Here is a 22,201-nt window from a genome sequence, read left to right on the forward strand (position 1 = left end):
AAGACCATGAGAAGAGGGTAATGATAATGTCATTCCAAAAACAGTGGCCTCATTGTTTGATTTGTATACCCCAGGAAGGTACACCAGGTAAGCATTGAAACGGCATGTGGCAATGGCAATGTGGCAATCTCCCTCCGACTATTCACAAACACTAGTCTTCCCTCCATTTTGGTCATGTCAATAAGGATACTTCTATAGGCTGTGAGATATCCTTTGCTCATGTTGACAACTGCAGTTCAGTCAAGACACATATTAGATTTTAGCAGTAATTGATAACCAAAGACATGAAAATAGGTTTGACTTGGGCAGAGTGGATGTATCTAGGGGAAGCACAACATACATAGACTATAGAGAGCAAATAAAGAAATAATCCCACCTGATGGATAGTAACGTACAGACAACACAGGGGAGATGGGGATGGTGGAGGGCAGCAGCACGATAATACAACAACCGGGATTGAGTGTAGGGTTATCCGTGCGGCCTTATAATGTCGCCTTATCGGACGTGGGCCAATGGGTGAGGTGTAGAGTGCCATGCCTGAACTAGGCTTCACTCATATGCTGCTTCAGAATGGGATGTGGGTAAGACCTCAAAGAAGGTCTTATCAAAATTATGTTACCACTCCCCAATTGAAAAAACCTTTGTCAGATCTATGACAATGAAAGGGTTCCCAAAATAATAACAGCAAAAAAGTATTCAATATGATAGATGAAATGGTGTGTGTGTGTGTGTGCAAATGCTGCGGTGAGATGTTGGTAATAAAGTGTGAGAAAGTCCAAGGCTATATACTGCTATACAGCTGGGGGGACAGAGAGATGTGGATGGGGTTGGGTGAGGGGGGGAGTGGGGTGGTTGGTGAGGGGGTGGGTGGGTGAGTGGGTGGGTGGGTGAGGGGGTGGGTGGGTGGGTGGGTGGGTGGGTGGGTGGGTGAGGGAGAGGGTGGGTGGGTGGGTGGAGGATGTGAGTGAAAGAGAGAGTGGGATGGGTGTGTGTGTGTGGGATCATAGTATTTGCTGAATGTTACAATTGAATTCAAGTCAATGTGATTCAGTGGCATGAAACATGATTTGAATACTTTTACACAATATTAATATACTATTATTGTAGGTTTTTATTCATAGTATTTATGTGTTGTTGATATTTAGTTATTTATGATGATTTGGCAACATTTGCTGTTTATTTCCCTGCTTAAACCACCCAGAATGAGTACCGGGTCAAATTTGACCCACAACACCACAGATGTAACTTTTTTTTTTAAAAGGTATTAAAAAAAAAGAAAACTTATAAAATTGTGTTTGATTGTATTCAGTAGACCACTGTGGAGGCATTAATGAAGCCTTGTTTTGATCAGAAAAGAATTAAGGTGTTTTTCATGCATCTAAACTTCAAAATGGGTCAAATTTGACCCGAACACAATAGGAGGGTTGATAACTACTTTAATCAGTGACAAGTTATACATTGGTGTAGACTGACTGGCATTATCTTTTGAAGGTGTGTAGGCTTAAAGCCTCTCAATCTGCCTGACCTGAATGTTGGAGGGACCAGAGATAGTCTTTAGCTGCCTGCACAATATGTATCAACGCATCCAACACAAGTACATCAATTTCATTGTCCAGTTTTGTCTCTGAATGGTAGTTCTTCACTGGAAAGATGCAGTTCAATGGGGCACCCAGTTCATTGCTGCAATAATCCACCTGAGATGGCAAATGACAACCATCAGCTGCATGTTTGAATCATTATTTGATAGAAGAATTCATATGCAACAAATGAAATACAATATTTGATTACAAAAATGTCTGTATGTACATATGTGCTTCGGTTTCCACATTGTATGGATTTGTATGTGTAATGTCCAGCCTAATTCAAAGCCACTATTTACCTTTGTTTTAATATCTTTGCTTGAGAAGATGTATTTCAGGTCGCTTGCCACGTATGGACAAGCCAGATCTGGCATGGTCAGGATCACAATTTGAGGAATGCCTGATATTAAAGATGAAAGTTAAACAGTAGAGGTGGGAATCTTTTGGTACCTCACGATTCGATTACAATGATTCTTTGGGTCAGGATTTGATTACAAATCGATTCACGATTTCTTCGATTATTAATAAAAAATTATAAATAATAAAACATATTTTTGAAATTTGTGAATGGATGTGAATTGCTAGAAGACTGAATTGCGATTCATATGTGAATCAACTTTTTCCCCCATCCCTAATAGACAGTATGGTAGCATTTATTTGAACCCCAACCACCTGAATTTAACTCTGCAAATGTAAACTTGTTTATGGTAACACTGAAGGAGGTTATTCTTACCAAGTTTGTTAGCTTGCTTCCTGATATTTCTCATCTTTTCTGCTACAGTCTTTTGGAGAGTTATGTTGTTTGCAGACACAACGCTCACCAGACAGTGAATCTTTTCATTCTTAGTTGGTTGAGCATTATACCATTCACTTGTTGTTTCCAGGGGTTCCTTAGGGTTAAACTGGAAAAGGACAGCATATACAAAAATCTTTTGTTTTTATTTGACGCTAATCATAAAAAGTGGTTTACTGTTGACCGTTACCATATTCCATATTGTAATATTAAATGTGGTATTTTAGTGGTGTAAATACATGAACTGTTACCTCATAACCATCACGGATGTGTCCCTTGAGAGCATTAACAATGTCATCACTGTGCATCCCTTTTGAAGCCATGGAATATTCCATGCCCATGACATCATAGATCGCTAAAGGCAAAGCTGAGCCTTTATGTTCAATCCGGTGTCCCGAGTACTGCAAAAAAATCAAGTATTATCAGTTTTGGTGTTGAAACTATAAGAATGTTCATGCTTATAATAATGTCTTCAATGATTGTGAATCATTTCTTACTGTTTGCGTGCAGCTGTGGTCAGTGTTAGCCTGGGCCAACACATTGACAGCAACATGATCACCAAAGACACTTTTGACTGAGTCGATGAAGCTGGACTTCCCTGCACCGATTGGTCCATATAGCATAATGTTAAATTTGTCCACACCTATTGGCTTCATTTTCGTTAGTTTTGTTTTTATCTCATCTCCTTCGCTGTCAAGAGGACAGTAACACTGTCAATATCATGTCAACATTACAATAACAACATTTACATTGTGCAGTATAAGCTACTGTAGCTACAAAACATTATTATTATCTAACATGACAATAAAGTGTCAATCATATTGTGGTTGATTGTGGAATAACTCAGACACAAACTCCTGTGAACACCCTTGTGTCACACAGATGAAAGTGACATTTCTGGGACTGTTAGACACATTTTTCCATTTTGGTGGGATATCTGGTCTTTTATATTTCAGGAAGAGATGTTGTCAGACAGGTTGTTTAACGGGACACAGCCTACGTGTGTACTACCTGTGTTGTCTTTCAGTAAAAGTTTAGCAAAAAATCGTAACAATTCATCAATCTCTTAACAGTTTACTCACCTCCAGTCTGGACCTTGTCTCCACACTTTTGGTCCTGCAAAACAGCACATATCGACAACCCTTTCACTGTAAAAACAGAAATTAGTTTCTGGGTATAAAACGTAAAGACTGATCCTGTCATAGTCATACAGGATCTCTACTAATTATGCATCAATAAAAAGTGCAACTGTTCAGTAGCAACTCAACTCTAAAGATTTAGACACATCTTACCTGAATTACCCATTTTATTCTTCTCTGTGAAAAAAAATTAAAAAGGTGAATCTAGTATTCTATGATCACACATGATCTCTTTCAATAGTACAATACAAATTTACAATGTCACGTATATGCTATAAACAAACCATGTACTGTATTAGTGTAGGCCTACATAAAGTTCAAATTCACAACATTGACCAGTCAATGTTCAAAAATCAACCATTACACTAACAGCAAACACACATACTTTTTCTCTTTCAATAATTCTCCAGCATTAAGTCTTTTTATTTGTTGTTTTTTTACAATCTTTATATGGTGTGTCTAATAGGGGTATTCTAATGAACAGGGTTATCTTGCAGCTTGCGGCTTCATTAGCTTGCAGCTCATTGGTCAAGTGTTTATCCACATTAGTTATCAGGTTTGTTGCATGCCCTTCATATTTATCATTAGGCCTACACGTCAAAATATTATACAGGTGTTGTCTTGGTTTATAAAAGTATTCCTCTTTTCATAATCAGACCAGAATCAAAGACATAGCCAAAATATAGAAGTGCTTTTTAAAGAGTAAAATACGTGACTTGCCGTGTCTGTCTGCCAAGACAACCAAGACGGTTATAGTTGTAATTCTGCCAGGAATCAACTGCGTTAGTAACTTTCACCTTCATGATATTGATACTTTCCCTTTAATTTCCAGTCAGTGGGATACAGAGTGAATCATCACATTTACACTAGAATTATGTATATTACAGTTTTTTACAATCATTTTGACACAAATTTCAAAACCTTGATGTCCTTTTTCAAAACTCTAGATACAAAACTCGAAACAGTAATTACTTGTAACACACACTGCCACATGTTCAAAGCATAGCATTGTATGTTCATATCTTTAAAGACACCTTGCGCATGCAGAGTCATTAGTTCCAAAAATGAATTGATCATGAAATACCATAAGAACATTCACTTAGATCATCCACACACAATATACCCATAGTTTCACCAAGTAGTTGTTTGTACAATCATTACTGTTTTTTACAATCACTTTGACACAAATTTCAGAACCTTGATGTCCTTTTACAAAACTCTAGACAACAACTGATTATCAAAATGCATTTTTCAAAACGCTAACGCAATTTTCAGTTGCTTGGATACAATACACATTCACCTTAGATCATTTGTTCATTGAACTATGATCATCTGTTCAAAATGACACAACTAAACATCAAAGTATCACCATTTCAAAATGCTAATTCACACATCACATCTGAAATGTCTGTCATTTCCTTACATGAAATGGTGATACTTTGATGTTTAGTTGTGTCTTTTTGAACAGATGATCCTAGTTCAATGAACAAATGATCTAAGGTGAATGTATATTGTATCCAAGCAATTGAAAATTGCATTAGCGTTTTGAAAAATGTGCATTTTAATCATCAGTTGTGAGTTTTGTGTCTAGAGTTTTGTAAAAGGACATCAAGGTTCTGAAATTTGTGTCAAAGTGATTGTAAAAAACTGTAAAAAATCCACTCAACAGTTAGTTTTCAAAAAACTGTTAAAGAAAGCCACTGTGATAAATGGTTCCACTGATAAAAGTCAGATTTTGAGGTAAGAACGAACATTTCTACGAACGCATCTCGCAAATGCCGTTACACGTCAAAATAATATACTGGTGTTCCGTGGTTAATAAAAGTATGAGTATGTGTATCTTTGCATCATCGAACCAGAATAAAATAGTTTGCAAGACAAAGTTAGAAGTGCTTTTAAACAGGAAAATAATATAATTACCGTGTCTGTGCGCCTCCACGCCAGAATGAAGCTTATGGTTGTGTACTGAATTTTGTCAGACAACTTCTGCGTTAGTAACTTTCACTTTCATGATACTTATACTTTCACTTTAATTTCCAGTAAATGGGACATAGGGTGAATTATCACATTTGCTACAATTATGTATATTGAAAAATCCACTCAACAGTTTGTTGTGATGGAATCATTTAATACATGCCATTAGTCTTACATGAAGTACCTACAAGTACACTACCTCATGTTCTGATGGAAGGGTTTTGTTAGTTTTAGTGTAGGACATCACTTGTCCAATGTGCTTTTCTACAGTAAGGAAGACTTGGCCAACAGACACCTTTTGACCTAATAATCGGTGGTATTCATGCCATTATTATACTGCACACTTAAGTTCTATTGAGGAAATTATTATCCGTTCCATTCAGCTTGCTTGCTTTGGAAGCATACACTATTACTTGTTTAAGAAGGACTGTGTGGAGTGTGGTGTAATTTTTATGATGAATGTCTGAGGTCAGAAGAATTTGTCTTTATCTGTTTAGTACCATAAAGGATGTCTGCAGTAGAAAGGCTCTCTAAAGGTGTCATGATCTGAGCACTCTTTTATACACATTGACAGCAACATGATCACCAAAGACACTTTTGACTGAGTCGATGAAGCTGGACTTCCCTGCACCGATTGGTCCATATAGCATAATGTTAAATTTGTCCACACCTATTGGCTTCATTTTCGTTAGTTTTGTTTTTATCTCATCTCCTTCGCTGTCAAGAGGACAGTAACACTGTCAATATCATGTCAACATTACAATAACAACATTTACATTGTGCAGTATAAGCTACTGTAGCTACAAAACATTATTATTATCTAACATGACAATAAAGTGTCAATCATATTGTGGTTGATTGTGGAATAACTCAGACACAAACTCCTGTGAACACCCTTTACACCAGTAATTCCAGACAGTTACATCCTCGTTCAATAGTTCATGTCTATCAAAAGAGAAACTCTTCAATAAACAGAGGGTAAAAAGGGAAATAGGTTGCAGAACTGAATACAGATGTGTATGGGCAAAACAACCACGTTTGTCAGCAAACAGAAACTTAAGCAATACTGTCTTAGGCCAAAAGGTTATGCTTGCTTTACAGAAGTTAAAACCTCAGCAATAATTGTTCTAGGCCAAAGAATATTATAGACAACTTAAAAAATAGTACTTTTCTATTACAGTAGCTCCTCAACACTGCGGCTGGTTGAGCCAACATTGGGGCACCACATACTGTACTCCCCTGAGCCAGATTTTTCTTGTTTGTTTAAGCTAACGTTTTGTTTCCTGTACCTCCAGCTGAAATCCACCTCGTTATTGTCTATCTGTCTGTCCACCAGTACACCCACCAGCTCAGCCTGCCCTGCCTGTCTGTCATTCCCTGTCCTTCCATTCCCCATAAATACCCTTCAAGCCTCAACCTTACATATTTGGTCCCATATTTGGTGTCGTGCAATTGGGCCAACTAGCCTAACTCTCCCTAAACAGCTATTTTTCCATCCCTTATGGAACATTCCGGTCTTCTCTCCCGGTCATGCCCCCTCCCCTAGCCACCGCCTCCGCCCCATCCCTCCATAAGGTGCTCTGTGGTGTCCTAAGGCCTACTTGATATCACAATGCCCAAGGAGGAAGAACTATGGCAAACTTGGATATAAACCAACATGCCCCTCAAATGTGTACACATTTCCTCCTCTAATGAAGTGTTAGTCTGTGTTGTTTGATGTGATGTCTACCTCTGTAGATGATCCTGGCCAAACCCAGCCACAGGGATGCTCTGTGCACAGTGGGGCGCAGCCTGCTAGGCATGCTAGCCAAAGCGGCTAAAAAGGTGATTGTAAGATTGCATCCATCCGCTTCATTCCGCTAGATGGGCACAACGAAATTAGTGATTTCATCAGTGATGAAAACGCACCTCAAACATCTTGTTTTTAGTAAGCAAACGTTCTTGATGTCCCGAGGCCAGTGTGTTGACGCTGTGTGTTGTTTATCATGTCGCAGGACGAGGCGGAGTTCAACGACAGGTACAGCCGTCTGTTAGCATACTGCCTCGACGGGGCAATCCAGGCCAGCATCCCACAGGAGCTGGAGGCCAATGGGGTGAGTCTCAACAGGACAAGAGACACTCTTTTGCACATTGTGAAAGTGTCCTGTGGTAGAAAGATGCAAATGTCTCTGACTCCAACCCAGACACTCTAATTAATCATTTGATCATTTCTGCTCCCCATTGATATGCCAATTCATGTCCAAAACGGTCATCTGAAACGTCATATTCTCATGGCATTTACCACATTCAACTCTTGCAGATTCGGTACTTTAACTTCATAGACGTCATGTGAGTTGGTCATCCTGGGCATGCTGGAGGTGGATAGGAGGCAGCCAACCATCACAGTGAGTTCCTGAGTTCACACACACAAACACACATACACTGCTGCCCTAAACCCACTTTCTTTCCAGACCCGAATCAATGAACACTGGCTACTATCATCCAGGTATGCTTGACTCTCTGGGGCTGGTCCCCGGTAGAGTTGAGAAGGAGGGATGGTGCTGTGTGAGGCCCACTCCACGTGTCAGTCAGCCCTGGCCGTTAGGGTTTGACTCGGACTCTCCCCCCTCTCTCCCTCAGGTGGCTGGTGGCTTCATGTAACAGCTGTGTGGGCTGCTCCATGCTGTCCTCCCCAGTGGCACCGAGGAGACCCAGGGCCAGGCCTCTCTGGCCCAGCTGAAGGTGAAGGCTCTCACGCACTCTCTCTCTCTTTCTCGTGGTTTTTCGATTCCAGTTTCTCCTTCTCTATACCTCTGTCCTGCTGCTATTCCTTTAACTCCCCTTACATCTCATCATCCTCCATATTTGTTCATTTCCACGACCCGATAGAAGAGTCTCACTCCCCCCCCCCCTTGTGTACTTCTCCTCCCGCAGGAAATGCTCATGGCTCTCCTGGATGGCGTGTTCACCCTCCCTTTCCGGAGCTACAGCTCCAAGAACCTGTTGATGGCTGAGCTGCGTCGGCAGCTGGGAAACCACCTTCAGCTCATGATCAGCAGCCTGCACTAGGACCTGGACAACCCACAGTGTCTTCATTCTGACCAGGCCATCCCTACTCTGGTCAAGCCTTCTGCCCCTCTTCGACTAACTCTTCTTCCTTCCAGCTCACCATCATTCCCTAGGCCGCCGTCTTTGTATAATAAACGCAAATAAAGAATGTGCTCGCATAATTAATAGAGAACAACAAGCACTTCCACAGAACTTCATTGAACCCATCCATAAAGTGCATCAACACCGAAGACCATCTATGATTGTGTACAAAAATAACAGTAGACCGTTTCATAGTGAATATAAAGCTACATTTTATTTGGTAAGTCAAGGTTTGAGGAAAATGACTTGGTAGTTGAAAAATTGATGACTTCAATTGATTGACTTCAAATGACTAATGCTGGACGGACAGTGCACAGGTGGAGCAGCTTCTAAGAAAGCAGATACTTCCAAGGGTCACCTGCATTTTGTTGTATATTGTATGAGCAACTACCCAACAGTGCAACTGGTTAATGCTTTGTTCACTTAACCCTCCTATTGTGTTCAAAAAGTGTTTACACCTTTGGTGTTCGTGGGTCAAATTTGACCCGTGTTTGAATACATTGACAAACAGTGAATTAAAGCAAAAAAGATCATCCAATGAAATGTTTTATCTGCCAAGTAACATATTAGCTATCCATATCCATAGTTAAATATATATTACTTTGAATTGTTTAAGTACCTTAGACTGTATTCAACTTACAATGTGTACGTTTTATATACAAAAAAGGCACCATTTATCTATTTTATTTGGTTATGATGTACAGACCAGGGAAATGATTTATAAGACCATGAGAAGAGGGTAATGATAATGTCATTCCAAAAACAGTGGCCTCATTGTTTGATTTGTATACCCCAGGAAGGTACACCAGGTAAGCATTGAAACGGCATGTGGCAATGGCAATGTGGCAATCTCCCTCCGACTATTCACAAACACTAGTCTTCCCTCCATTTTGGTCATGTCAATAAGGATACTTCTATAGGCTGTGAGATATCCTTTGCTCATGTTGACAACTGCAGTTCAGTCAAGACACATATTAGATTTTAGCAGTAATTGATAACCAAAGACATGAAAATAGGTTTGACTTGGGCAGAGTGGATGTATCTAGGGGAAGCACAACATACATAGACTATAGAGAGCAAATAAAGAAATAATCCCACCTGATGGATAGTAACATACAGACAACACAGGGAGATGGGGATGGTGGAGGGCAGCAGCACGATAATACAACAACCGGGATTGAGTGTAGGGTTATCCGTGCGGCCTTATAATGTCGCCTTATCGGACGTGGGCCAATGGGTGAGGTGTAGAGTGCCATGCCTGAACTAGGCTTCACTCATATGCTGCTTCAGAATGGGATGTGGGTAAGACCTCAAAGAAGGTCTTATCAAAATTATGTTACCACTCCCCAATTGAAAAAACCTTTGTCAGATCTATGACAATGAAAGGGTTCCCAAAATAATAACAGCAAAAAAGTATTCAATATGATAGATGAAATGGTGTGTGTGTGTGTGCAAATGCTGCGGTGAGATGTTGGTAATAAAGTGTGAGAAAGTCCAAGGCTATATACTGCTATACAGCTGGGGGGACAGAGAGATGTGGATGGGGTTGGGTGAGGGGGGGAGTGGGGGGGTTGGTGAGGGGGTGGGTGGGTGAGTGGGTGGGTGGGTGGGTCGGTGGGTGAGGGGGTGGGTGGGTGGGTGAGGGGGTGGGTGGGTGGGTGGGTGGGTGAGGGAGAGGGTGGGTGGGTGGGTGGAGGATGTGAGTGAAAGAGAGAGTGGGATGGGTGTGTGTGTGTGGGATCATAGTATTTGCTGAATGTTACAATTGAATTCAAGTCAATGTGATTCAGTGGCATGAAACATGATTTGAATACTTTTACACAATATTAAAATACTATTATTGTAGGTTTTTATTCATAGTATTTATGTGTTGTTGATATTTAGTTATTTATGATGATTTGGCAACATTTGCTGTTTATTTCCCTGCTTAAACCACCCAGAATGAGTACCGGGTCAAATTTGACCCACAACACCACAGATGTAACTTTTTTTTTTAAAAGGTATTTAAAAAAAAGAAAACTTATAAAATTGTGTTTGATTGTATTCAGTAGACCACTGTGGAGGCATTAATGAAGCCTTGTTTTGATCAGAAAAGAATTAAGGTGTTTTTCATGCATCTAAACTTCAAAATGGGTCAAATTTGACCCGAACACAATAGGAGGGTTGATAACTACTTTAATCAGTGACAAGTTATACATTGGTGTAGACTGACTGGCATTATCTTTTGAAGGTGTGTAGGCTTAAAGCCTCTCAATCTGCCTGACCTGAATGTTGGAGGGACCAGAGATAGTCTTTAGCTGCCTGCACAATATGTATCAACGCATCCAACACAAGTACATCAATTTCATTGTCCAGTTTTGTCTCTGAATGGTAGTTCTTCACTGGAAAGATGCAGTTCAATGGGGCACCCAGTTCATTGCTGCAATAATCCACCTGAGATGGCAAATGACAACCATCAGCTGCATGTTTGAATCATTATTTGATAGAAGAATTCATATGCAACAAATGAAATACAATATTTGATTACAAAAATGTCTGTATGTACATATGTGCTTCGGTTTCCACATTGTATGGATTTGTATGTGTAATGTCCAGCCTAATTCAAAGCCACTATTTACCTTTGTTTTAATATCTTTGCTTGAGAAGATGTATTTCAGGTCGCTTGCCACGTATGGACAAGCCAGATCTGGCATGGTCAGGATCACAATTTGAGGAATGCCTGATATTAAAGATGAAAGTTAAACAGTAGAGGTGGGAATCTTTTGGTACCTCACGATTCGATTACAATGATTCTTTGGGTCAGGATTTGATTACAAATCGATTCACGATTTCTTCGATTATTAATAAAAAATTATAAATAATAAAACATATTTTTGAAATTTGTGAATGGATGTGAATTGCTAGAAGACTGAATTGCGATTCATATGTGAATCAACTTTTTCCCCCATCCCTAATAGACAGTATGGTAGCATTTATTTGAACCCCAACCACCTGAATTTAACTCTGCAAATGTAAACTTGTTTATGGTAACACTGAAGGAGGTTATTCTTACCAAGTTTGTTAGCTTGCTTCCTGATATTTCTCATCTTTTCTGCTACAGTCTTTTGGAGAGTTATGTTGTTTGCAGACACAACGCTCACCAGACAGTGAATCTTTTCATTCTTAGTTGGTTGAGCATTATACCATTCACTTGTTGTTTCCAGGGGTTCCTTAGGGTTAAACTGGAAAAGGACAGCATATACAAAAATCTTTTGTTTTTATTTGACGCTAATCATAAAAAGTGGTTTACTGTTGACCGTTACCATATTCCATATTGTAATATTAAATGTGGTATTTTAGTGGTGTAAATACATGAACTGTTACCTCATAACCATCACGGATGTGTCCCTTGAGAGCATTAACAATGTCATCACTGTGCATCCCTTTTGAAGCCATGGAATCTTCCATGCCCATGACATCATAGATCGCTAAAGGCAAAGCTGAGCCTTTATGTTCAATCCGGTGTCCCGAGTACTGCAAAAAAATCAAGTATTATCAGTTTTGGTGTTGAAACTATAAGAATGTTCATGCTTATAATAATGTCTTCAATGATTGTGAATCATTTCTTACTGTTTGCGTGCAGCTGCGGTCAGTGTTAGCCTGGGCCAACACATTGACAGCAACATGATCACCAAAGACACTTTTGACTGAGTCGATGAAGCTGGACTTCCCTGCACCGATTGGTCCATATAGCATAATGTTAAATTTGTCCACACCTATTGGCTTCATTTTCGTTAGTTTTGTTTTTATCTCATCTCCTTCGCTGTCAAGAGGACAGTAACACTGTCAATATCATGTCAACATTACAATAACAACATTTACATTGTGCAGTATAAGCTACTGTAGCTACAAAACATTATTATTATCTAACATGACAATAAAGTGTCAATCATATTGTGGTTGATTGTGGAATAACTCAGACACAAACTCCTGTGAACACCCTTGTGTCACACAGATGAAAGTGACATTTCTGGGACTGTTAGACACATTTTTCCATTTTGGTGGGATATCTGGTCTTTTATATTTCAGGAAGAGATGTTGTCAGACAGGTTGTTTAACGGGACACAGCCTACGTGTGTACTACCTGTGTTGTCTTTCAGTAAAAGTTTAGCAAAAAATCGTAACAATTCATCAATCTCTTAACAGTTTACTCACCTCCAGTCTGGACCTTGTCTCCACACTTTTGGTCCTGCAAAACAGCACATATCGACAACCCTTTCACTGTAAAAACAGAAATTAGTTTCTGGGTATAAAACGTAAAGACTGATCCTGTCATAGTCATACAGGATCTCTACTAATTATGCATCAATAAAAAGTGCAACTGTTCAGTAGCAACTCAACTCTAAAGATTTAGACACATCTTACCTGAATTACCCATTTTATTCTTCTCTGTGAAAAAAAATTAAAAAGGTGAATCTAGTATTCTATGATCACACATGATCTCTTTCAATAGTACAATACAAATTTACAATGTCACGTATATGCTATAAACAAACCATGTACTGTATTAGTGTAGGCCTACATAAAGTTCAAATTCACAACATTGACCAGTCAATGTTCAAAAATCAACCATTACACTAACAGCAAACACACATACTTTTTCTCTTTCAATAATTCTCCAGCATTAAGTCTTTTTATTTGTTGTTTTTTTACAATCTTTATATGGTGTGTCTAATAGGGGTATTCTAATGAACAGGGTTATCTTGCAGCTTGCGGCTTCATTAGCTTGCAGCTCATTGGTCAAGTGTTTATCCACATTAGTTATCAGGTTTGTTGCATGCCCTTCATATTTATCATTAGGCCTACACGTCAAAATATTATACAGGTGTTGTCTTGGTTTATAAAAGTATTCCTCTTTTCATAATCAGACCAGAATCAAAGACATAGCCAAAATATAGAAGTGCTTTTTAAAGAGTAAAATACGTGACTTGCCGTGTCTGTCTGCCAAGACAACCAAGACGGTTATAGTTGTAATTCTGCCAGGAATCAACTGCGTTAGTAACTTTCACCTTCATGATATTGATACTTTCCCTTTAATTTCCAGTCAGTGGGATACAGAGTGAATCATCACATTTACACTAGAATTATGTATATTACAGTTTTTTACAATCATTTTGACACAAATTTCAAAACCTTGATGTCCTTTTTCAAAACTCTAGATACAAAACTCGAAACAGTAATTACTTGTAACACACACTGCCACATGTTCAAAGCATAGCATTGTATGTTCATATCTTTAAAGACACCTTGCGCATGCAGAGTCATTAGTTCCAAAAATGAATTGATCATGAAATACCATAAGAACATTCACTTAGATCATCCACACACAATATACCCATAGTTTCACCAAGTAGTTGTTTGTACAATCATTATTGTTTTTTACAATCACTTTGACACAAATTTCAGAACCTTGATGTCCTTTTACAAAACTCTAGACAACAACTGATTATCAAAATGCATTTTTCAAAACGCTAACGCAATTTTCAATTGCTTGGATACAATACACATTCACCTTAGATCATTTGTTCATTGAACTATGATCATCTGTTCAAAATGACACAACTAAACATCAAAGTATCACCATTTCAAAATGCTAATTCACACATCACATCTGAAATGTCTGTCATTTCCTTACATTACAATGATCTAACTTGATACTGAAACTTTCATGTTCTAAACTTGGAATATTGTTTGTTAGTTCCTGTAAAACTATGCATTAACAGTAATGCAACAGTTACTTATCATTTTGAGCAGTAGTATCAATTGACCGTTGTAATTGATCATTGTAATGTAAGGAAATGACAGACATTTCAGATGTTATGTGTGAATTAGCATTTTGAAATGGTGATACTTTGATGTTTAGTTGTGTCTTTTTGAACAGATGATCCTAGTTCAATGAACAAATGATCTAAGGTGAATGTATATTGTATCCAAGCAATTGAAAATTGCATTAGCGTTTTGAAAAATGTGCATTTTAATCATCAGTTGTGAGTTTTGTGTCTAGAGTTTTGTAAAAGGACATCAAGGTTCTGAAATTTGTGTCAAAGTGATTGTAAAAAACTGTAAAAAATCCACTCAACAGTTAGTTTTCAAAAAACTGTTAAAGAAAGCCACTGTGATAAATGGTTCCACTGATAAAAGTCAGATTTTGAGGTAAGAACGAACATTTCTACGAACGCATCTCGCAAATGCCGTTACACGTCAAAATAATATACTGGTGTTCCGTGGTTAATAAAAGTATGAGTATGTGTATCTTTGCATCATCGAACCAGAATAAAATAGTTTGCAAGACAAAGTTAGAAGTGCTTTTAAACAGGAAAATAATATAATTACCGTGTCTGTGCGCCTCCACGCCAGAATGAAGCTTATGGTTGTGTACTGAATTTTGTCAGACAACTTCTGCGTTAGTAACTTTCACTTTCATGATACTTATACTTTCACTTTAATTTCCAGTAAATGGGACATAGGGTGAATTATCACATTTGCTACAATTATGTATATTGAAAAATCCACTCAACAGTTTGTTGTGATGGAATCATTTAATACATGCCATTAGTCTTACATGAAGTACCTACAAGTACACTACCTCATGTTCTGATGGAAGGGTTTTGTTAGTTTTAGTGTAGGACATCACTTGTCCAATGTGCTTTTCTACAGTAAGGAAGACTTGGCCAACAGACACCTTTTGACCTAATAATCGGTGGTATTCATGCCATTATTATACTGCACACTTAAGTTCTATTGAGGAAATTATTATCCGTTCCATTCAGCTTGCTTGCTTTGGAAGCATACACTATTACTTGTTTAAGAAGGACTGTGTGGAGTGTGGTGTAATTTTTATGATGAATGTCTGAGGTCAGAAGAATTTGTCTTTATCTGTTTAGTACCATAAAGGATGTCTGCAGTAGAAAGGCTCTCTAAAGGTGTCATGATCTGAGCACTCTTTTATACACATTGACAGCAACATGATCACCAAAGACACTTTTGACTGAGTCGATGAAGCTGGACTTCCCTGCACCGATTGGTCCATATAGCATAATGTTAAATTTGTCCACACCTATTGGCTTCATTTTCGTTAGTTTTGTTTTTATCTCATCTCCTTCGCTGTCAAGAGGACAGTAACACTGTCAATATCATGTCAACATTACAATAACAACATTTACATTGTGCAGTATAAGCTACTGTAGCTACAAAACATTATTATTATCTAACATGACAATAAAGTGTCAATCATATTGTGGTTGATTGTGGAATAACTCAGACACAAACTCCTGTGAACACCCTTTACACCAGTAATTCCAGACAGTTACATCCTCGTTCAATAGTTCATGTCTATCAAAAGAGAAACTCTTCAATAAACAGAGGGTAAAAAGGGAAATAGGTTGCAGAACTGAATACAGATGTGTATGGGCAAAACAACCACGTTTGTCAGCAAACAGAAACTTAAGCAATACTGTCTTAGGCCAAAAGGTTATGCTTGCTTTACAGAAGTTAAAACCTCAGCAATAATTGTTCTAGGCCAAAGAATATTATAGACAACTTAAAAAATAGTACTTTTCTATTACAGTAGCTCCTCAACACTGCGGCTGGTTGAGCCAACATTGGGGCACCACATACTGTACTCCCCTGAGCCAGATTTTTCTTGTTTGTTTAAGCTAACGTTTTGTTTCCTGTACCTCCAGCTGAAATCCACCTCGTTATTGTCTATCTGTCTGTCCACCAGTACACCCACCAGCTCAGCCTGCCCTGCCTGTCTGTCATTCCCTGTCCTTCCATTCCCCATAAATACCCTTCAAGCCTCAACCTTACATATTTGGTCCCATATTTGGTGTCGTGCAATTGGGCCAACTAGCCTAACTCTCCCTAAACAGCTATTTTTCCATCCCTTATGGAACATTCCGGTCTTCTCTCCCGGTCATGCCCCCTCCCCTAGCCACCGCCTCCGCCCCATCCCTCCATAAGGTGCTCTGTGGTGTCCTAAGGCCTACTTGATATCACAATGCCCAAGGAGGAAGAACTATGGCAAACTTGGATATAAACCAACATGCCCCTCAAATGTGTACACATTTCCTCCTCTAATGAAGTGTTAGTCTGTGTTGTTTGATGTGATGTCTACCTCTGTAGATGATCCTGGCCAAACCCAGCCACAGGGATGCTCTGTGCACAGTGGGGCGCAGCCTGCTAGGCATGCTAGCCAAAGCGGCTAAAAAGGTGATTGTAAGATTGCATCCATCCGCTTCATTCCGCTAGATGGGCACAACGAAATTAGTGATTTCATCAGTGATGAAAACGCACCTCAAACATCTTGTTTTTAGTAAGCAAACGTTCTTGATGTCCCGAGGCCAGTGTGTTGACGCTGTGTGTTGTTTATCATGTCGCAGGACGAGGCGGAGTTCAACGACAGGTACAGCCGTCTGTTAGCATACTGCCTCGACGGGGCAATCCAGGCCAGCATCCCACAGGAGCTGGAGGCCAATGGGGTGAGTCTCAACAGGACAAGAGACACTCTTTTGCACATTGTGAAAGTGTCCTGTGGTAGAAAGATGCAAATGTCTCTGACTCCAACCCAGACACTCTAATTAATCATTTGATCATTTCTGCTCCCCATTGATATGCCAATTCATGTCCAAAACGGTCATCTGAAACGTCATATTCTCATGGCATTTACCACATTCAACTCTTGCAGATTCGGTACTTTAACTTCATAGACGTCATGTGAGTTGGTCATCCTGGGCATGCTGGAGGTGGATAGGAGGCAGCCAACCATCACAGTGAGTTCCTGAGTTCACACACACAAACACACATACACTGCTGCCCTAAACCCACTTTCTTTCCAGACCCGAATCAATGAACACTGGCTACTATCATCCAGGTATGCTTGACTCTCTGGGGCTGGTCCCCGGTAGAGTTGAGAAGGAGGGATGGTGCTGTGTGAGGCCCACTCCACGTGTCAGTCAGCCCTGGCCGTTAGGGTTTGACTCGGACTCTCCCCCCTCTCTCCCTCAGGTGGCTGGTGGCTTCATGTCACAGCTGTGTGGGCTGCTCCATGCTGTCCTCCCCAGTGGCACCGAGGAGACCCAGGGCCAGGCCTCTCTGGCCCAGCTGAAGGTGAAGGCTCTCACGCACTCTCTCCCTCTCTCGTGGTTTTTCGGTTCCAGTCTCTCCTTCTCTATACCTCTGTCCTGCTGCTGTTCCTTTAACTCCCCCTCCATGTCATCATCCTCCATATGTGTTCATATGTGTACTTCTCCTCCCGCAGGAAATGCTCATGGCTCTCCTGGATGGCGTGTTCACCCTCCCTTTCCGGAGCTACAGCTCCAAGAACCTGTTGAGGGCTGAGCTGCGTCGGCAGCTGGGAAACCACCTTCAGCTCATGATCAGCAGCCTGCACTAGGACCTGGACAACCCACAGTGTCTTCATTCTGACCAGGCCATCCCTACTCTGGTCAAGCCTTCTGCCCCTCTTCGACTAACTCTTCTTCCTTCCAGCTCACCATCATTCCCTAGGCCGCCGTCTTTGTATAATAAACGCAAATAAAGAATGTGCTCGCATAATTAATAGAGAACAACAAGCACTTCCACAGAACTTCATTGAACCCATCCATAAAGTGCATCAACACCGAAGACCATCTATGATTGTGTACAAAAATAACAGTAGACCGTTTCATAGTGAATATAAAGCTACATTTTATTTGGTAAGTCAAGGTTTGAGGAAAATGACTTGGTAGTTGAAAAATTGATGACTTCAATTGATTGACTTCAAATGACTAATGCTGGACGGACAGTGCACAGGTGGAGCAGCTTCTAAGAAAGCAGATACTTCCAAGGGTCACCTGCATTTTGTTGTATATTGTATGAGCAACTACCCAACAGTGCAACTGGTTAATGCTTTGTTCACTTAACCCTCCTATTGTGTTCAAAAAGTGTTTACACCTTTGGTGTTCGTGGGTCAAATTTGACCCGTGTTTGAATACATTGACAAACAGTGAATTTAAGCAAAAAAGATCATCCAATGAAATGTTTTATCTGCCAAGTAACATATTAGCTATCCATATCCATAGTTAAATATATATTACTTTGAATTGTTTAAGTACCTTAGACTGTATTAAACTTACAATGTGTACGTTTTATATACAAAAAAGGCACCATTTATCTATTTTATTTGGTTATGATGTACAGACCAGGGAAATGATTTATAAGACCATGAGAAGAGGGTAATGATAATGTCATTCCAAAAACAGTGGCCTCATTGTTTGATTTGTATACCCCAGGAAGGTACACCAGGTAAGCATTGAAACGGCATGTGGCAATGGCAATGTGGCAATCTCCCTCCGACTATTCACAAACACTAGTCTTCCCTCCATTTTGGTCATGTCAATAAGGATACTTCTATAGGCTGTGAGATATCCTTTGCTCATGTTGACAACTGCAGTTCAGTCAAGACACATATTAGATTTTAGCAGTAATTGATAACCAAAGACATGAAAATAGGTTTGACTTGGGCAGAGTGGATGTATCTAGGGGAAGCACAACATACATAGACTATAGAGAGCAAATAAAGAAATAATCCCACCTGATGGATAGTAACATACAGACAACACAGGGAGATGGGGATGGTGGAGGGCAGCAGCACGATAATACAACAACCGGGATTGAGTGTAGGGTTATCCGTGCGGCCTTATAATGTCGCCTTATCGGACGTGGGCCAATGGGTGAGGTGTAGAGTGCCATGCCTGAACTAGGCTTCACTCATATGCTGCTTCAGAATGGGATGTGGGTAAGACCTCAAAGAAGGTCTTATCAAAATTATGTTACCACTCCCCAATTGAAAAAACCTTTGTCAGATCTATGACAATGAAAGGGTTCCCAAAATAATAACAGCAAAAAAGTATTCAATATGATAGATGAAATGGTGTGTGTGTGTGTGCAAATGCTGCGGTGAGATGTTGGTAATAAAGTGTGAGAAAGTCCAAGGCTATATACTGCTATACAGCTGGGGGGACAGAGAGATGTGGATGGTGTTGGGTGAGGGGGGGAGTGGGGGGGTTGGTGAGGGGGTGGGTGGGTGAGTGGGTGGGTGGGTGGGTCGGTGGGTGAGGGGGTGGGTGGGTGGGTGAGGGGGTGGGTGGGTGGGTGGGTGGGTGAGGGAGAGGGTGGGTGGGTGGGTGGAGGATGTGAGTGAAAGAGAGAGTGGGATGGGTGTGTGTGTGTGGGATCATAGTATTTGCTGAATGTTACAATTGAATTCAAGTCAATGTGATTCAGTGGCATGAAACATGATTTGAATACTTTTACACAATATTAATATACTATTATTGTAGGTTTTTATTCATAGTATTTATGTGTTGTTGATATTTAGTTATTTATGATGATTTGGCAACATTTGCTGTTTATTTCCCTGCTTAAACCACCCAGAATGAGTACCGGGTCAAATTTGACCCACAACACCACAGATGTAACTTTTTTTTTAAAAAGGTATTAAAAAAAAAGAAAACTTATAAAATTGTGTTTGATTGTATTCAGTAGACCACTGTGGAGGCATTAATGAAGCCTTGTTTTGATCAGAAAAGAATTAAGGTGTTTTTCATGCATCTAAACTTCAAAATGGGTCAAATTTGACCCGAACACAATAGGAGGGTTGATAACTACTTTAATCAGTGACAAGTTATACATTGGTGTAGACTGACTGGCATTATCTTTTGAAGGTGTGTAGGCTTAAAGCCTCTCAATCTGCCTGACCTGAATGTTGGAGGGACCAGAGATAGTCTTTAGCTGCCTGCACAATATGTATCAACGCATCCAACACAAGTACATCAATTTCATTGTCCAGTTTTGTCTCTGAATGGTAGTTCTTCACTGGAAAGATGCAGTTCAATGGGGCACCCAGTTCATTGCTGCAATAATCCACCTGAGATGGCAAATGACAACCATCAGCTGCATGTTTGAATCATTATTTGATAGAAGAATTCATATGCAACAAATGAAATACAATATTTGATTACAAAAATGTCTGTATGTACATATGTGCTTCGGTTTCCACATTGTATGGATTTGTATGTGTAATGTCCAGCCTAATTCAAAGCCACTATTTACCTTTGTTTTAATATCTTTGCTTGAGAAGATGTATTTCAGGTCGCTTGCCACGTATGGACAAGCCAGATCTGGCATGGTCAGGATCACAATTTGAGGAATGCCTGATATTAAAGATGAAAGTTAAACAGTAGAGGTGGGAATCTTTTGGTACCTCACGATTCGATTACAATGATTCTTTGGGTCAGGATTTGATTACAAATCGATTCACGATTTCTTCGATTATTAATAAAAAATTATAAATAATAAAACATATTTTTGAAATTTGTGAATGGATGTGAATTGCTAGAAGACTGAATTGCGATTCATATGTGAATCAACTTTTTCCCCCATCCCTAATAGACAGTATGGTAGCATTTATTTGAACCCCAACCACCTGAATTTAACTCTGCAAATGTAAACTTGTTTATGGTAACACTGAAGGAGGTTATTCTTACCAAGTTTGTTAGCTTGCTTCCTGATATTTCTCATCTTTTCTGCTACAGTCTTTTGGAGAGTTATGTTGTTTGCAGACACAACGCTCACCAGACAGTGAATCTTTTCATTCTTAGTTGGTTGAGCATTATACCATTCACTTGTTGTTTCCAGGGGTTCCTTAGGGTTAAACTGGAAAAGGACAGCATATACAAAAATCTTTTGTTTTTATTTGACGCTAATCATAAAAAGTGGTTTACTGTTGACCGTTACCATATTCCATATTGTAATATTAAATGTGGTATTTTAGTGGTGTAAATACATGAACTGTTACCTCATAACCATCACGGATGTGTCCCTTGAGAGCATTAACAATGTCATCACTGTGCATCCCTTTTGAAGCCATGGAATATTCCATGCCCATGACATCATAGATCGCTAAAGGCAAAGCTGAGCCTTTATGTTCAATCCGGTGTCCCGAGTACTGCAAAAAAATCAAGTATTATCAGTTTTGGTGTTGAAACTATAAGAATGTTCATGCTTATAATAATGTCTTCAATGATTGTGAATCATTTCTTACTGTTTGCGTGCAGCTGTGGTCAGTGTTAGCCTGGGCCAACACATTGACAGCAACATGATCACCAAAGACACTTTTGACTGAGTCGATGAAGCTGGACTTCCCTGCACCGATTGGTCCATATAGCATAATGTTAAATTTGTCCACACCTATTGGCTTCATTTTCGTTAGTTTTGTTTTTATCTCATCTCCTTCGCTGTCAAGAGGACAGTAACACTGTCAATATCATGTCAACATTACAATAACAACATTTACATTGTGCAGTATAAGCTACTGTAGCTACAAAACATTATTATTATCTAACATGACAATAAAGTGTCAATCATATTGTGGTTGATTGTGGAATAACTCAGACACAAACTCCTGTGAACACCCTTGTGTCACACAGATGAAAGTGACATTTCTGGGACTGTTAGACACATTTTTCCATTTTGGTGGGATATCTGGTCTTTTATATTTCAGGAAG

At 39.6% G+C, this 22,201-nt stretch overlaps 2 protein-coding genes and 2 long non-coding RNA genes across 4 annotated transcripts; 1 reads left to right on the plus strand and 3 right to left on the minus strand.

Moving 5' to 3' along the window:
- Positions 1 to 1,419: 1,419 nt before the first annotated feature.
- LOC146295153 (interferon-induced protein 44-like) lies at positions 1,420 to 2,708 on the minus strand. Its single transcript, XM_084695957.1, has 4 exons — positions 2,625 to 2,708; positions 2,314 to 2,482; positions 1,880 to 1,980; positions 1,420 to 1,694 (listed from the first exon to the last, which is right to left on the minus strand). The coding sequence occupies exons 1-4, from the start codon at positions 2,706 to 2,708 to the stop codon at positions 1,512 to 1,514; spliced, it is 537 nt and encodes a 178-aa protein (XP_084552083.1). The 3' UTR covers positions 1,420 to 1,511.
- An 8,065-nt stretch (positions 2,709 to 10,773) lies between these two features.
- Positions 10,774 to 12,872, minus strand: LOC146295154 (interferon-induced protein 44-like). Its single transcript, XM_084696057.1, has 6 exons — positions 12,810 to 12,872; positions 12,225 to 12,417; positions 11,979 to 12,128; positions 11,668 to 11,836; positions 11,234 to 11,334; positions 10,774 to 11,048 (listed from the first exon to the last, which is right to left on the minus strand). Exons 1-6 carry the CDS (start codon positions 12,857 to 12,859, stop codon positions 10,866 to 10,868), a joined length of 846 nt encoding a protein of 281 aa, XP_084552183.1. The 5' UTR covers positions 12,860 to 12,872; the 3' UTR covers positions 10,774 to 10,865.
- A 4,515-nt stretch (positions 12,873 to 17,387) lies between these two features.
- On the plus strand, positions 17,388 to 18,508 carry LOC146295155 (uncharacterized). The gene is made up of 3 exons (XR_014753284.1): positions 17,388 to 17,425; positions 17,661 to 17,762; positions 17,914 to 18,508. It is a non-coding gene; the product is annotated as an uncharacterized LOC146295155 (long non-coding RNA).
- A 1,779-nt stretch (positions 18,509 to 20,287) lies between these two features.
- LOC146295156 (uncharacterized) lies at positions 20,288 to 21,507 on the minus strand. Its single transcript, XR_014753287.1, has 4 exons — positions 21,493 to 21,507; positions 21,182 to 21,350; positions 20,748 to 20,848; positions 20,288 to 20,562 (listed from the first exon to the last, which is right to left on the minus strand). It is a non-coding gene; the product is annotated as an uncharacterized LOC146295156 (long non-coding RNA).
- Between the last annotated feature and the right edge of the window lie 694 nt (positions 21,508 to 22,201).

The sequence above is a fragment of the Hypomesus nipponensis genome, chromosome 4, assembly GCF_054491055.1.
Source record: "Hypomesus nipponensis isolate SF chromosome 4, ASM5449105v1, whole genome shotgun sequence".
NCBI lineage: Eukaryota > Metazoa > Chordata > Actinopteri > Osmeriformes > Osmeridae > Hypomesus > Hypomesus nipponensis.